This window comes from Miscanthus floridulus, chromosome 14 (genome assembly GCF_019320115.1).
Source record: "Miscanthus floridulus cultivar M001 chromosome 14, ASM1932011v1, whole genome shotgun sequence".
NCBI lineage: Eukaryota > Viridiplantae > Streptophyta > Magnoliopsida > Poales > Poaceae > Miscanthus > Miscanthus floridulus.
Genome location: NC_089593.1, coordinates 8,973,793 through 8,991,317, shown reverse-complemented (window position 1 = coordinate 8,991,317; position 17,525 = coordinate 8,973,793). Strand labels below are relative to the sequence as shown.

The 17,525-nt window shown below is 43.3% G+C and overlaps 1 protein-coding gene and 1 pseudogene across 1 annotated transcript; one reads left to right on the top strand and one right to left on the bottom strand.

Moving 5' to 3' along the window:
* Positions 1–8,989: 8,989 nt before the first annotated feature.
* LOC136504293 (SWR1 complex subunit 6-like) lies at positions 8,990–10,684 on the top strand. Its single transcript, XM_066499161.1, has 4 exons — positions 8,990–9,209; positions 9,373–9,475; positions 9,965–10,068; positions 10,160–10,684. The coding sequence occupies exons 1-4, from the start codon at positions 9,099–9,101 to the stop codon at positions 10,361–10,363; spliced, it is 522 nt and encodes a 173-aa protein (XP_066355258.1). The 5' UTR covers positions 8,990–9,098; the 3' UTR covers positions 10,364–10,684.
* Positions 10,685–11,477: 793 nt separating this feature from the next.
* LOC136502620 (L-type lectin-domain containing receptor kinase SIT2-like) lies at positions 11,478–13,646 on the bottom strand (annotated as a pseudogene).
* Positions 13,647–17,525: the final 3,879 nt, after the last annotated feature.

The window sequence follows — 17,525 nt, the reverse complement described above, 5'->3', positions numbered from 1 at the left end:
TGAGAGAACATTTGAGCAAATCAAGAATATTGAGATGGCTCATTTGGCTTGAAAGAAGTTGGAAGAATCATTTGAGGGCACACAAGCCATGAAGGGTGCAAAGGCATACATTCTCAAAAAAAAGTTTGCAAGCTTCAAGATGAAAGAGGATGAGAGTGTGCCGGAGATGTTCCATAGGCTTCAAGTGCTTATCAATGATCTCAAAGCACTTGGAGAAGAGGTGAAGGACAAGGACTTCTCCCACAAGTTCTTGAGATGCTTACCTTCAAGATTTGGCACATTGGTCACAATTCTAGTGAGAAGTGGTTTGGACACCATGATACCAAACCAAGTGTTGGGAGATATAATGACCGATGATACATATAGAGATGAGGATGAGAAGGAATAAAAGAGGGAAAAGAAAGATGAGAAGAAGGATGAGAAGAAGAAGAGTGTGGCATTCAAGGCCACATCATCCAAGGGCAAAGCTAAGCAAGAAACATCAAGTAAAGAAGATGAATCTTGGGATGATGATGATGATGAGAAGATGGCCCTCTTTGTGAAGAGATTTGGCAAGTTCATGGTGAAGAAGGGCTACCATGCTAGAAGAAAAAAGTCTTCATTCAAGATCAAAGAAGAGTTAAGAAGGTGCTTCAAATGTGGAAGCAAAGATCATCTTATTGCTCAATGTCCATACAATAGCGACAATGATGATGACAACAAGAAGAACAAGAAGAAGGACAAGAAGGAAAAGAAAGAGAAGAAGGACAAGATGGCATTCAAGAAGAAGAAGGGTGGTTCATATGTAGTCACTTGGGATAGTGATGCTTCCTCAAGTGACGATGACGATAATAGTGATGATAACAAGACCACCAAGAAGAAGGTTCTTGCAAGCATTGCTATCAATAAGAAGCCTTCTCTCTTCTAATCTTCATCATGCTTCATGGCTAAGGCCACTAAGGTACAAACTAGTGATAATGAAAGCGATAAAGAATATGATGATGAAAATGAAAATGAAAATAACCATGATAGTGATAGTGATGATGATGAACCCACTAAAGATGAATTATTTGACATACTAGAAGATGCTAGAGAACACTTAGACATCAAGAGAAGGGAATGCAAAAGCTTGTGTAAGGAACTAAAAGACCTTAAGCAAGCCTTTGATGAGCTCAATGCATCTCATGGGAGGCTAGAGGAAGCCAATGAGAAGCTTGGTAAAGCTCACAAAAAGCTTGAAAAGGCTCATTCCTCTTTGCTTGATGAGCGAAATAAAAAGAAGCATGTTGAAACTTGTAATGTAGGTTTAACTTGTGATATAATTGATGAATCACTATCTATGCCTATCATTGTTGCTCCTACTAACCCTTCCTGTAGCACTTTCACTTCTACCTCATCTAGTAGTGATGGTCTCACTTGTGATGCCTCACTAATGGTTGAGAATGAGAACCTCAAGAAGGAGGTCAATAAGCTTACTCACACCTTGGCTAAGGCTTATGGTGGTGAGGACCGCTTGCTTATGTGCTTGGGTAGCTAAAGAGCTTCTCTCTACAAAGAGGGATTTGGCTATACCCCCAAGAAAGGTAAGATGACCTTTGCTCCTCACAAGACTAGTTTTGTGAAGAACAATGGTCGATTTTGCACTAGTTGCAAGCAAGTGGGTCATAAAGAGCAAGAATACAACAATAAGAGCAAAAATGCTAATATATCCTTCATACAGCTTGATTCATGTTATGTGCTTACTAAGGGTACAAATGGTATGAATGCTAAGTTCATTGGTAAACCATGGATGGGCTCAAAGAAAAAAGCCATTTGGATACCAAAGAGCTTAGTAACTAACTTTCAAGGACCCAAGCAAGTTTGGGTACCTAAAAAGAATTGATCTTCTTTTGTAGGTCAATTACAAAGTCAGATGAAGGCATTGGGTTTTTAATAGTGGGTGTACTCAACACATGACCGGTGATGCAAGAATGTTCAACTCAATCAACACCAATGACAATGATGGTTATGATAGTATCACATTTGGTGACAATGGCAAAGGAAAGGTTAAAGGACTTGGTAAGATTGCAATATCTAATGATATGAGCATATCCAATATGTTGCTAGTAGAGAGCTTAAACTTCAATTTGCTATCCATGGCTCAATTATATGATCTTGGATTCAAATGCATATTTGGGGTAAATGATGTAGAGATCATAAGTGTAGATGGCTCTAATTTAATCTTCAAAGGCTTTAGACATGAGAATCTATACTTGGTTGATTTCAATGCTAGTGAAGCTAGATTATCTACATGCTTGTTCACTAAGTCTAGCATAGGTTGGTTATGGCATAGAAGGCTTGGTCATGTTGGAATGAAACAATTGAATAGATTGGTTAAGCATGACTTAGTTAAAGGCTTGAAAGATGTTATGTTTAAAAAGGATAAGCTTTGTAGCTCTTATCAAGCCAGCAAACAAGTTGAAAACACCCATCCTAAGAAAAGCATGATGAGCACTAGTAAAGCATTTGAGTTATTGCACATGGATTTGTTTGGGCCAACACAATACACTAGTATCGGTGGTAATAAATATGGCTTTGTGATAGTGGATGATTATACTAAATACACATGGGTATTCTTTCTAGTCGACAAAAGTGATGTGTTTGCAACATTCAAATCATTTGTCAAGGGCATTCACAATGAGTTTGAAACAACCATCAAGAGAGTGAGAAGTGACAATGGTAGTGAGTTCAAAGACACTAGAATTGATGAGTTGTGTGATGAATTTGGAATTAGACATCAATTCTTAGCCAAGTACACTCCACAATCAAATAGCCTTGTTGAGAGGAAGAATAGAACACTTATTGATATGGCAAGGTCTATGCTTAGTGAGTACAATGTGAGTCAATCTTTTTGGGTCAAAGCTATCAACACGGCTTGTTATTGTAGCAACCGCCTCTATTGTCACCCATTGAAAGAGAAGACACCATATGCGCTCTTGAATGGTAGAAAACCCAACATTGCATATTTTCGGGTCTTCGGTTGCAAATGCTATATCTTGAAGAAAGGTACTAGATTGGGCAAGTTTGACAAGAAATGTGATGAAGGATTCCTACTTGGATATTCCACTACAAGCAAAGCATATAGAGTTTGGAATTTGGATAGTGGTACTCTTGAGGAAGTTCATGATGTTGAATTTGATAAAACCAAGGGTTTACAAGTAGAGAATGAGAACTTGGAAGATGTTAGAGGCATTCAACTTTCAAATGCCATGAAGAACATGGATATTGGTGAATTAAGGCCTAGGCAAGTGAATGATGATGAAGATGATCAAGTGCAAGTGCTCTCCAACTCAAATATGCAAGATGATACAAATCAAGCTAGTGCAAGTGGATCTTATGATAATGAACAAGATCAAGTGGCTAGTACATCATCTCAACCCAATGATCAAGCAAGTGCAAGCAATCAAGTTCCAATCCTCCAACTAACCAATGTTGCAAGGGATCATCCATTGGACACTATCATTGGTGATATTTCTAGAGGTGTACAAATAAGATCAAGATTGGCTTCATTTTGTGAGCATTTCTCATTTGTGTTATCCATTGAACCAAAGAAGATAGATAAAGCAATGATGGATGTTGATTGGGTAAATACTATGCATGAAGAATTGAATAACTTCACAAGAAATCAAGTATGGGAGTTGGTAAAAAGACCAAAGGGACACAATATGATTGGAACCAAATGGGTCTTTAAAAACAAGCAAGATCAAGATGGGATAGTAGTAAGGAACAAAGCAAGATTGGTAGCACAAGGCTATACACAAGTTGAAGGTCTTGACTTTGGATAAACATATGCCCTAGTTGCTAGATTGGAAGCAATTAGAATCTTGCTAGCATATGCTTATGCCTATAACATCAAGCTCTATCAAATGGATGTTAAGAGTGTATTTCTAAATGGCTACATCAATAAAGAAGTATATGTTGAGAAACCTCCTGGTTTTGAAGATGACAAGAAGCCCAACCATGTATATAAGTTGAAGAAAGCTTTGTATGGTTTGAAGCAAGCACCTAGAGCATGGTATGAAAGATTGAGAGATTTTCTACTCTCTAAAGGGTTCACTATGGGCAAGGTTGACACCACTCTTTTCATCAAGAAGATTGAAAAAGATCTATTTGTGTTGCAAATATATGTTGATGATATCATATTTGGATCAATCAATCAAGACTTTTGTGAAGAATTTGGAAAGATGATGGCTAATGAGTTTGAGATGTCCATGATTGGAGAATTAAGTTACTTCCTTGGTCTTCAAATCAAGCAATTGAGAAATGCTACATTTGTGAGCCAAGACAAGTATATCAAGGATATGAGCAAAAAGTTTAGCATGAGTGATAGCAAAGTCATTAGCACACCAATGGAAACAAATGGTAACTTGGATAGTGATGCAAGTGGAAACATGGTGGATCAAAAATTATATCGGTCTTTGATTGGAAGCCTACTCTATGTGACCGTATCAAGGCCGGATGTCATGTTTAGTGTATGCATGTGTGCAAGATTTCAAGCCTCACCAAGAGAAAGTCATTTGAAGGCTACAAAGGGGATATTGAGGTACTTGAAGCATACACCAAATGTTGGTTTGTGGTATCCCAAATTAGCAAAGTTTGAGCTAGTTGGTTACTCCGACTCGGATTATGCGGGATGCAAGGTTGAAAGGAAAAGCACCTCAGGCACATGTCAATTGTTAGGAAGATCACTTGTTTCATGGTCATCAAAGAAGCAAAATAGTATTGCATTATCAACCGCCGAAGCCGAATACATATCCGCCGGTAGTTGTTGTACACAAATACTTTGGATGAAGGCCACTTTGAGTGACTTTGGAATCAAGTTCAAGAAAGTGCCATTGCTATGTGACAATGAGAGTGTAATCAAGCTAACCAATAATCTGGTTCAACATGCAAGAACAAAGTATATTGATGTCCGCCACCATTTCATAAGAGATCACCAACAAAAAGGGGACATTTGTATTGAGAGTGTAGGCACCGAAGATCAACTTGCCGATATATTCACCAAGCCATTGGATGAGAAAAGGTTTTGCAAGTTAAGGAATGAGTTGAACATATTAGATTTCTCAAATATGTGTTGATGCACCCCTCACTCATATGACATGCCTCTCCTTCAAGCTAACCAAGGTAAAAGTTGATTGGTATGACATATATCCTTGCTAAGGACATGTTTAGTGCATCTAGTCACATTTTCAATTTTTAGGACCTTTCAAGTGGTTCTATTTTATTAGGCTCATTCATGAAAATCAAATAGATTTGATGTTTATATGGTATCACTATTGCTTCTATACTTGACTTGATCTAGTGATAGCATATGACATGTTTATGGGCTTGTAAACCTAGTGTTTAATCTAGAAAATGAGCTCTAAGTGTTTAACTCAACATGGTACAAGATAACCCTTATTTGGAGGTGTGAAGAAGCTTGTCCTTGGATCAAACTAAGTTAAATATCTTTGGTAAATGATCTAGATTGGACCAAATTTAGGAAAATGATCCTCACCCCATTGATTGACATTGATAATTTCAACCTATCTATAATTTAAACCTTTGTGGTCATTGATGACAAAGGGGAAGAAATAGTGCACAAAGATAGTGAAAAGACAACACAAAGGGGAAGAGAAATAAAGATACAAGTGATAGGGGGAGAACTTGACATAAGGGAAGAAATATGACAAAGGAAATGGATCAATTAAAAAGTTGAGCACACAAATAGGGGGAGCAAGCTCATGAACTTGTATGGTGTATTTGAATGTGCATTTCATATGTTTACTTGCATGGTACAAGTTTTGAATTTAAAATATCCATGCTTGTGTGATGTATGCTAGTTGTAAGATTGAATGATAAAATGAAATTACTAGATAACTTTCATTTCCAAGTAAGTTTTTACAAGTGGTATCTTTTCAAAGTATGTTTTCAAGTGGTATAGAGCTAACCATGGTGCTAAGGATGGTATAATGGTGCACTCCGATTGGTATCACGCTTTAAAGGTCCATCTTTTATACCTTAGCATCATTTGGTAGACATTGTCTCCTATATTTCCAATCTAAGCATATGTGCAAGTTACAATCCAAAATCTTAGCACATATGTAGGGGGAGCAATTGCTATCATTTGGGGTTCATGAAACTTGTCCATATCCTTTTACACATGGTAAATATGCGTGTACAAGCAACATGGATTAAATTGAATTTCAATTCATATCTTTGTCAAAGGGTTATCATCAATTACCAAAAAGGGGGAGATTGAAAGCTCTAGTTTGGTTTTGGTGAATTGATGAAACCCTAAGTGCCAACCTAGTTTATCAAGTGATCACGAGATAGGTAGCACACTCCAAGTGGTGAAGCAAATGAAGATCATAGCATGATGATGATGATGCCATGATGATGATCAAGTGCTTGGACTTGGAAAGAAGAAAGAGAAAAATAAAAAGCTCAAGGCAAAAGTATAAACCATAGGAGTTATTTTATTTTTGTGATCAAGACACTTAGAGAGTGTGATCACATTTAGGTTTGATAGCCATACTATTAAGAGGCGTGGAACTCGTATCGAAATACGGTTGTCAAAGTGCCACTAGATACTCTAACTCATTGCATATGTATTTAGGATCTAGTGAAATGCTAACACCCTTAAAAATGTTTGTGAAAATATGCTAACACATGTGCATAAGGTGATACACTTGGTGGTTGGCATATTTGGGCAAGGGTGAAGAAGTTAGAGGTGAAAAGGAGTTGGTCTCGCTGGTCACAAGGTGACCGGACGCTGGTCCTAGAGGAACCGGCGTATCCGGTCAGTTGTAACAGCGGAGACGCTAGCGTCGGTCAAACGACCGGACACTGTGTCATTCAACGACCAGACGCTGGAGGCAGGGTCCGGTCCTGTTGTCGGGCAGCACATAGAGGCTAGGGTCTCTGACCGGACGCTGGCAGGGTCCGGTCGTGCATGACCGGGCGCGTCCGGTGGACAAAATATATTTCTAGAACTTTACTAGAAATGACCGGACGCTGGTGGCTCAGTGTCCGATCAGTTATAGTGCAGCGTCCGGTCAACTCTAGTGACCATTGAGATCGGGACACATGGCTGTTGTCGGGCGACCGGACGCTGAGGTCCAGCGTCTGGTCAACATGATCGAAGCGTCCGGTCAGCCCGCATTGTGCCCAGCAAAGGGGTACAACGGTTCTATTTCGTGGAGGCTTCTATTTAAGCCCCATGACTGGTTGAAGCTCATACCTTTGGCCATTTGCATTGACATAGCAACCTTGTGAGCTTAGCCAAAGCCCTTCCACTCATCTCCATTATTGATTCATCATCTTTGTGAGATTGGGAGAGAATCCAAGTGCATTGCTTGAGTGTTTGCATCTAGAGGCACTTGGTGTTCATGTTTCGCTGTGGGATTCGCTTGTTACTCTTGGTGGTTGCCGCCACCTAGATGGTTTGGAGCAGCGAGGATCGTTGAGCGGAGGGTGGTGATTGTCTCCGGCTCCGATCGTGGTGATTATGAGGGGTTCTTGACCTTTCTCCGGCGGAGAGCCAAAAGGTACTCTAGTGGATTGCTCATGGCTTATGTGATCCCCATCTTGTGTTGGTTGTGCGGCAGCCTATTGAGGGTTTGGCGTGTGAACTCAATTAGCGCGTGAACCTCCAAGTGAGTGAATCGCCACAACGAGGACTAGCTTGCCGGCAAGCAAGTGAACCTCGATAAAAAATCATTGTGTTCATCATTGATTCCGAGGTGATTGGTCTTCATTGTTATTCTTCCTTGTGATTGATTGGTTCCTTCATCTATATGGCGGTATAATCTTCTTGATCACTCTCTTTATATTACCGTAAACTAGTTGTCAAGCTCTTTAGTGTAGCTAGTTGTAAAAGCTTGCTTGCTTGCTTGGTGTGGCTCTTTAGTTAGCCGTTGAGAGCACACTAACATAGGGTAGTGTCATAGCTATTGTGTGAATAGATACTATCTAAACTAGAATTATGGTAGGTGGCTTGCATTTTGAGTAGGCTAGCGCAACACTTGCTTCACCTCATAACTATCAAACTATTTTGTTAAGTATTGTTGTAGAAATTTTTATTAGGCTATTCACCCCCCTCTAGCCATTAGGACCTTTCACCTTGCCAGTGAGGGGCACCGTCGGGAGGAGGGGTTGTGGATCTGGATTTATTGGAGCTATGGTGTTTGGCAAACTTTTTGTAGAGTGAAGCTATTTTTGGTGGATCTAGACTTGGGGGAGCTATCCCAAACAGGCCTTAGATGCTCTCACAACTCCACCTGTTTTCCTATAGCAGAGTTTGTGGAGCTACATCTGCTTAGCTGAAAAATGTGGAGTAATGCTGAAAAACGTGGAGCGAAGAAGTCTCAAACAGGCCCTAATATGTGGGACCCACATATAAAGGAGATAAGCCTTTCTCAATCTGCTATAGCACATATCCCCTATGTTCTACAGACTACAGTTTAGTTTTCTCAATCCATAATAGATTTCAAGGGAAAGGGAAAAGAGGATATAGTGCTGATGACCTTACTGTATAAAAAACGAGATTACCTTGATAGCATTAAAAAAATTATACAACAAATATACGAAACTAGGCTACTAACAAACTGTAGTTCTTTAATGTGATGTTTATTCATAGAAAAATCATGAAATTCACCCAAGATTTTACACCATCATGAACGACAGAGTTTTTTTTCTCCACTGACAAGTGGGTCCCATAAATAAAAAAGCCCTATGCCCTGCATTTTCAATCAATACCGAAGGATATAAAAAGGCCTTTCGAAGTTGCTCTCAGAAAGATCCGGTATTAGTTGAACAAGGTTAAGACCTTTTTCTTATCTATATTCCAAAATATGTGAATCTTGATTTTTTTTTTGGAGAAAGATCAGTATCTTGAAATTACTAGAGGTTAAAAAAATTACCAGACGGGCTGGCCCAATATCCAGGAGTCCAGTAAACCCATGGGAAGACAAGAGCCCACCAAGTCCGCCGCACTTGCTCGACCGCCGGCGCCGACGCCGCGCGCTGAGTCACACGCTTGTGTCCTCATCCAGCGCAAAGGGCCGACCGCCGCTGCCTGCCTCTGTTGGCAACCGAAGATGGATGGGGAGGAGGAGAACGTCGGGCCATTCCGCCGGACCAGCGCCCGCACGCGCCGGATGGCCTCGCGCATGGCTGCCGCGCTCTCCAGCTCTGACAACCGCGCCCAGGTAACAACGGCCTAACGTGGGATTTGACTGACTGTTCCTGCAGTCCTGCTTACCCTCTTCCTCCTATTCCAATCAAGCCGTTTCCCTCTCGTTCATGAAATTATTCCCCTTTTATGTTTTGCTGCCCAGTTATGGATACCTCAATATCTGTGATGCCATGTAGGTTGCTTTAGCTCGCCTTGAAGCTCTTGAGAGCGACAATGCCGGTGTTGAGGTGGTAGATCTTAATGATGATGAGTACGGATCCACGGATGAGGAAGACCCTGGTCAGTTCCTTTCTCATTTAGCTTCGTAGTAATAGTAATGCCATGATGTCAAAAAGGATAAGTTAGATACAGTATGTACAAGCTCGATGACAAAATGTTAACTCTTTGCATATGACAAGTACTGAAACACAGATTTCTTGTGTATGACATATTCTGATATCACTTCTAGTATCAATTTTGCATTTGAGGTCCGCATGCTACAGCCTACAGCTTGTCAACCTTGTGTTGTTAGCATCTGGAATGCCCCTAAAGTCAGTAATTTATTTATACATATATTTGAACTCCACATTATACAAGGCTGCAACTTGTCAACTGTAAAGATTCCGGTGTTCACAGTTTCTGTCAATGTTGCATTTGTGTTCTATACTTATATAGGCCTTTTGGATTGTGGATTTGTGGATGCATATTCAACTCAAATGCTCTACCCACTGAACTAATTAAAGTTCGATGACTGAAGCCATCTTTTGTGTTTGAATTTCATTTCTACAGTCCTTATGCAAAAGAAGCAGTCGAAGATTATGAAACGCAAGACAAGGCAAGGGAAAGCTATGGAGAAAAAGGCGGCAAGATCATTCATGGATGTCTTACAGGAAGTAAGCAACCTTGTGCTATTAAGTTTGTGTCTTGCCATGTTTATTTTGTTAGTAGTGTACTTGAAAGATTTTTACTCCGGATCTGTGACAGGCAAATCTGGAATCCCTGCCTCCTCATGTCCCAACATATTTGAGGGCTGCTGTGGGTCCACCAAGCACTTCATCTCGACGGCACTACTGTTCAGTCTGTGGTAGTTCTGCAAACTACACGTGTGTGAGGTGTGGAACAAGATTCTGTTCTTGCCGCTGTCAAGTCATACACAATGATACGCGCTGCCTGAAATTTGTGGCTTGACCAACTGGATATACAAGCTACACTTTGATGTATGTCCACTCCCTAATAATTGCTCATCTGTGGTTTGATCAGTAAGATATGCTTGCTGTGTATGTTTTATACTCTGTATGATGGGGTAGGTAAGTGGTAGGAAACTGGTTATAGTTGTAGGCCAGCCACTATATCGTGAGAAAATGTTATGTGAGTACGTAGCTGTGTTTATGCTTATCTTAGCCTGATTTTCCATGATTTTCTATTGTTGTACTCAACTTATAATATTTGTAATCACCACCGCCTTTCACTCTTGGAAATCATTTCAAAGATTTTTATGCCTCTAGCGAACATGCTCACTGTGCCAATAAAGTGCCTTTTGTTATAAGGATATGCTTGTTGTGTATGTTGTACTCTGTAGGGTGGGTAGGTAAGGTAAGTGATAGAAAACCATTTTCTCGACACTGCACTGTAGTTGCAGGTGCCTGGTAGATCTCTTGTAAGCCGACCATTTTTCCACCCCCCAGAAATGATATGCGAGTTGCTGCAGTATGCAGTAGAGCTGAAAGTAGCTCTTTGTTTCAGTATATCTGAATTGTAATTTGACATTGTTTCTTGGTTAATCAAATGTGGGCAACTGCACTCTGTTGCAAAAGGTAGAGAAATGGTTTCTTGCAAAAGTAGATGTGAATTGGCATGTAACTACCCCCATTAATTAGCATAAGGTAGAGAAATGCAAAAGACATTACTGCAAATGCTATGCTAATGCTTGTACCCATGTAGCGGAGTGTTAGATATGATCTAAATAAATATGATATTGAATTTTTTCCTACTATAAATTTCCTTTTGATTCTACTTCAAACATGAGCACATCTTAATAGAATCAAAAGGTGTTTGCTAAATCAAATATCTACAACTAGTATAGACTGCTAAAAAATGGAGCAAGCATGAAATTCGACCAAAATTTATAACATTCTGACAGGAAAACATACACAGGTTTAAAATATTCTGTAGCCTTCTTGTGCTGTATGTAGCTTAGTACCATTAGTATTATATTGTAGCTGAATAATCTCAAAAGAAATATTTTCATAGTAAGCAACGATATCATGGGATTTGCTACATGCTCCAAATTGAAACTCCACCAAACAGCAGCACATTACATAAGAAGTTGTGCAGTGCCAACAGTAAGCAAGAGCACATTGTAGATGATTATCACCCACTGGCACAGCAGTGTCACCTTCCTTTTGAAAGATCTGTTATAACAGTTGCTGGACATGACATGGCATGCTGATCGTGCATTTCATCCTGAACGGAACCAATGTTCAGCAAACTATTGGGCTCCAAGTCTGATGGGAGATGTGCATCCCTTTGCAGGTATTGCATGACAAGGCGCATGCAAGGCCTCGCATTTGGTGAAGGGTGTGAACAGAGCAAGCCAAGCTTCAGGACCAACTCTATCTCCTCCTCTACATAATCATCTAGTCTTGGATCGGCGGCATGGGTAACGGAACCACTTCGCCATGCCTCAAGCACCCTGTCTCCCAGTGCAAGGTGCTCTCCATGGTTGTTCACCCAGATTGGTCGTTTTCCACAAGCAATCTCCATCATCAGCACACCAAGGGCAAACACATCAGTTGCTTTGGTTGCCTTGCCAAGCCGGGCCAGCTCAGGGGCAATGTAACCCCATGTTCCTGCCACACGTGTGGTGTGAGCATCAGCTCCATGATCATGCAACCTTGTGAGGCCAAAATCACCCAGCCTCGCATTCATCTCACTGTCAAGAAGGATGTTGCTGGTTTTGATGTCCCGGTGGATGACGACCTGCTCCCAATCCTCGTGGAGGTAGAGGAGACCAGATGCAATACCTTTGATGATGTGGAACCTTTGTGCCCAGCATAGATTGGTGGTGCTGTGATCTTGAGTGTGCAAGTAGCAATCAAGGCTTCCATTAGGCATGTAGTCATAGACCAAAAGGAGTTGTTGCTTATGGCGACAGTACCCAATCAGCTGCAGAAGATTGCGGTGGCGAAGATGACCAAGGATGACGATCTCAGCCATGAACTCCTTCATTCCTTGCTTTGAATCTGGCGACACCTGCTTAATAGCAACTGTCTGCTTGGAGACGGGCAGCACTCCTTTGTAGACACCCCCAAAGCCTCCTTTGCCAAGAAGCATCTTATCCTTAAATCCATTGGTGGCAGCCAAGAGATCTTTGTATGTGAAAGACGGAGGCCCATACTCTCTCTTCCATTCTAGTTCAGTTTTCCTTGCTTGCAATTGCCTCTTCATGTAGACCATAGCAAGAGCAGCAGAAACAAGTATGGAAATTGCAACAATTGGTAAGATAACTATGCATAGTATTGTCTTGAAGCTGTGTGGGCGAGCTTCTACTTGCTGCGCGAGTTCTTGGATAGCCTTGAGAGATAAGGCGGAGTAGTTGAGTGCTGCAGCTTCTCCATTGAGCTTGAAGCTCCAGCCAAGAACGTAATGCTTGCAGTTAAGTATGCCAGTGGATGAGGAAAACCCAACGTACACTGTCGTGGTTGGCAAAACCGAGGAAAGATTGTATGTAATCGAGAGGAGTGGCCTGCTGGGTTTGGTGGACAAGAAGTAAGGCGCTATTGTGACATTTAGCATGGTGTGCTTGCTGTCATAGTCCACCCACACCTGCATTGGTTTTGTACTGAAGAGGGTCAAATTATGAAACTCCCCATCAGAGGTGTAGTAACCTGCACTCGCTGAGGCAACGGAGTTCAGGGAGTTGACATCAATCCCGATGTGGTTGTCGTCGATGTCATTGAAATCCATGTCGAGTATGGTATCGAGTTCGATAGCAAGAAGATGATTTGGCGTGTTACCAATATTCCAGGCATTGAGGAGGCCAAGGTACTGGCTAGGCAAGGCAGTAAACTACTCCTTGGTGGAAGAAAGCACAAAGGCAAGACCATGGCTACTCAAGTCATGGTACTGCAGGATGATGGCGAAGACAAATGTTGTGGAGAAGGACGGAACGGAGGAGCTAGTTGGTACGCCGGCACTTGTGAAACTGAGAGGGTAAGTGTAGAAAGCATGACCTTTCGACTGGTTCTGCCCGCTGGTTAGCCTGAGAAGACCTTCGGAGACTGCGGCTTCACCATCCATGGTTAGGTCGTTACCGAAGAAACCATTGAAGGTGAACTCACCATCACCAACGGAGGTGCCAGTCGAAGAGGCAGACAGCAGCAGCAGGAGCACGGGGATGAGGAGATGCTGCAGGTGCAGCAAGCAAGGGCGATGCATATTAGCTAGACAGGCGAGGCAAACCAAAGCTCTTCGTTCTCTTCTCCACAATATCGATGGGAAGTCTCTGAAAGCAAGTAAAGCTTGACCTAGTGAGCATGCGTATAGCTATAAACTAAAGCAAGGATAAATGATGGAAAGCTAATACTGTATGTCGTATCCAGAATAATCCACACAATTGAATTATGTATGGGGCCGGCCGGAGACTGGTACCGCGGTCAAGCTTTCTTTACTTGGACTGCAGCTCTGGCCGGTTACCCAACTTTGCTAGACTGGTGTTTTTAACTGAACGATGGAATGCCCGAGGTTTTGCCACATCAGTCGCGGTGACTGATCGATGTGGAAGGCCATGGGCAACATATTGCTAATAAAAAAAAGTCTGGCCATTTTCAGAATTGAGAGAGATGAGATAGCTGCCACCTGCATTATTGATTGGTGGATCCCAGAGGAGATGAACAGACACTTTTTTCCTATTGGAACCAAAACGGCGGTCCAGACCAATGCTCTTCCCAATTTGGTACTCGCTGCCTGAAATTTGTGGCCTTATATCCTTCTGGGCTGTCACTGACTGACACTGAGAGACGTGACCTGCAACCTGTGCTTTGATCATAGTATCTGCTCGTTAATCGTATCCACTCTGTTGAAGGTAGAATAGAAACAATTTTGTCGGCTATGCACTGTTGTTACTCTAGAGTCTCGACGCATGGATGGATACTAAAAATGTACTGTTCCTACTGTAGTTGAGTGAGCCACCCAGTCCCTCTGTTGAAATCGAGGAAGCAGAAAAACGGCATGTTCGCTGGTTGGTTTCTGGGCTGATAAGCCCGGCTGGTGCTGGTTTGTTGGGAGAGGACAACACTATTGGCTGACTGATAAGCCCTGGCTGAAACCAACAAGCGAACAAACTGTCCTGTATGTGGCTATAGTAGTATAGTAATTCTTTGTTTCAATATTTCTGAAATAAATTGTTAGTTTTTCCTGATGAATTTGACGTAGACCGAATGTGAATCAGTACATGTTATGTGAGCCTTTCAGCAGAGTGGCATGTCAGGTGGAGGTGGAGGTGGAGGTTCCTCCAGGGACTGCAGCTCCCCAACGCCCTCCTCCACCAGGAACGCCATGACGAAGCATCTGGCGATGACCGTGATGTGCACGCGGCCAAGGTCACGCCCTGGTGAAGCCGTTTCTGGCTTGATCGACTGGATGTGTACAAGCTTACATTTGATGTCTATCTAGTACCTAAGGATGCTTCATCTGTTTTTTTTTTCGCGAACGTGCAATGTAGCACGTACTTCATTAAGAGAAATTAGAGAACACCCAAACAAACAACGCACAACTCAACTCAACTCTAGGTAACCAAAGGTTGCCTAGACGAGGAGCACCAACGAAACAAACGGAAAACAGAAAAACGGAAAGAAAACTTCAAAGAAAGCCAGCGACTACCGCGGGTGCTATCTGCTCAACACAGCATCCGTGGATCCAGGAGTCATGCCAGAACAGCGTTGAATATCCGTCGCCGACGACAGTCAAGGTTGCCGCACGAAAGAGAGCCTTGTCCGAGGACGAGGACGAGGACGACGGGATGTCGATCCAAGTTCTGTTGGGGTCATGCTTCCGCACCCAATCCCAGCGTAACCTGAGTGCCAGACCGAACCTCCGCAGGTCAATGATGCCGAGTCCGCCGAGCTCCTTAGGCCTGCATAGGACCTCACAACGGTGCACCTGAGCGGTGAGAAAAACGACTACTGAGACTCGGCCACCGGATGAGTCCGCCAAGCACCTCCATAGCAAGGACGAACAGCATCGGCGATAAAAAGGGTCTCCCTGCCGCAAGCCCCTGGCGTGGCAGATGCGGTCGCCCGGCCTGCCATTGAGGAGAACCCTGGTACTCGCCGAGCCAAGGAGGATGGACATCCAGTCCCTCCACCGCTGACTGAAGCCGAACTGACGAAGATCCTCCAGTAGGAAAGGCCAACAGACGGAGTCGAAAGCCTTTGCAATATCAATCTTGAGGAGGAGGCAGCTATGTTTCTTCTGGTGCAAAGATTTGCAGGTCAGGTGAACGGCGCGGAAGTTGTCATGGATGGATCGACCCTGGATGAACGCACTCTGACAGGGATGCACCAGATCATTTAGCACCAGTGCTAGGCGACGGGCAAGGCATTTGGCGATGAGCTTGCCAAACCTGTGCATTAGACTGATTGGGCTTCATTCTTTTTTTTTTCTCAGAAGAATCATGAAGGCATCGTTGATGGAATGGAAGCTGCAACCATCCAGCGACCAGAACGCGTTGACGACGTACGTCTTGCTTGATTATTGGCCATGCCACCTTGTAGAACAGCCCGGTGAAGCCGTCCAGCCCCGGCGCTTTGTCCGACGGCAACTCCGAGATGGTCGCTCAGATCTCGTACTCAGAGAAGCAGACGTCCAGCATGGACAGATCGTGCTGCACGATTCCCAGAATGCCGAGCAGGCTGTTGTAGTGGTCGTACACAGGGTTTACAATTTCGGCGAAATATCGTCGAAATTTCCGAAATATTGCCTTTTTCGCTGAGGTCCGAAATTTTTTTTGCATCGGTCAAAATTTTTCGGTTAAATTCATCTTTCACTCTAAAATTACACCAAACCACACTAAAATGACCCTCTATATCATCTAGTCTTATCAAAGCCCTAAATTTCTTCAAATTTATTTAATTTTCTCACTAACACATTGGACGGCACTGATATATGCAGCTCGCCCACCGTCAGCACACTGTATTACCGCGGCTCTACTTCTGTGATATATTATGTTATTTCGTCGATGTTATATAAATTTATGATGGATGATGGATTATAGAGTTTTTCTAGTGAAATGATGCCAAATTTGTTTAAAACTCAATTTAAATTTATTTAAATTTGAACCGATATTTCCGAAATTTCGTATTTATCGATGGGGACCGAAAAAATTTTCTTACCGGTATTGTAAACCCTGGTCGTACACGCCCTCCGCCATCTGCTCGTTGAGGACTAAGTCGTTCCCCTGGACCCTCAGTGAGGTGATGTGGCTCTTGCGACTGCGATGACACGCCTGAAGATGGAAAAACCTCGTGTTGGCGTCGCCCTCGGCCAGGAACATCATTCTGGAGCGTTGCCTGGCCATCGTTCTTGCGAGGGATGCTGAGGCCTTGGCATTTGCACTTCATTTCCTTGCGGAGCGCGATCTCCTCGGGCGACAAGGACCGCTGCTCTTGCGAGCAGTCCAGGCGCAAGATGACCTCGCGAGCGATGGCAAGCTGCAGACGGACGCTGCCAATGTTGCGCATACTCTAGCTCTTCAGCGCGCGCGCGCGACGTTCCTGAACTTGTAGTCCCGGATGCGGAAGGTGTCGGCATGTAGTAATGTCGTCTGCCATGCCGAGGCAACGACGTCGAGGAATCCCGGTAATTTCGTCCAGAAGAAAGACGACTCAAACCGGAAACGCTTACGCGCCCAAGGCACAACGTCCGTGCGTAGGAGAAGTGGGGCGTGGTCAGAGCAATCCGACGAGAGCGCACGCATCTGGTGGTTAGGTTATAGCTCCAACCAGTCCACAGAGGCGAAAGCACGATCAATGCGCTCCAGCGTCGGGTGCACGCGCTCGTTAGTCCAGGTGAACAGACGACCAGTGAGGTGCAATTCTTCTACTGCCACCGCACCTAGGAAGCGGCGCATAAATCGGCGATCAAGGTGGTCATTGTTCTTGTCCGCCGCGCGGTAGATCATGTTGAAGTCCCCGCACAAAAGCCAGGGACCCAGCAGCGACGAGCGCAGAGCCGCGAGCTCTCATTAAGGAAGGATTGCTGAGCCGGTGCGTCAAGCGGTCCGTAGAGGGCTTGGACTCGGAGAGAGGGCCGCCGAACACGAACAGGGCCAGGTACTCGTCGAAGTCGCTAT

What these genes read in the sequence shown, in the direction of transcription:
- LOC136504293 (XM_066499161.1), top strand. Translation starts at nt 9,099, where the DNA reads ATGGATGGGGAGGAGGAGAACGTCGGGCCATTCCGCCGGACCAGCGCC. An exon ending in GCTCTGACAACCGCGCCCAG is followed by an intron (nt 9,210 to 9,372) that starts GTAACAACGGCC and finishes GATGCCATGTAG; the next exon opens with GTTGCTTTAGCTCGCCTTGA. An exon ending in CACGGATGAGGAAGACCCTG is followed by an intron (nt 9,476 to 9,964) that starts GTCAGTTCCTTT and finishes TCATTTCTACAG; the next exon opens with TCCTTATGCAAAAGAAGCAG.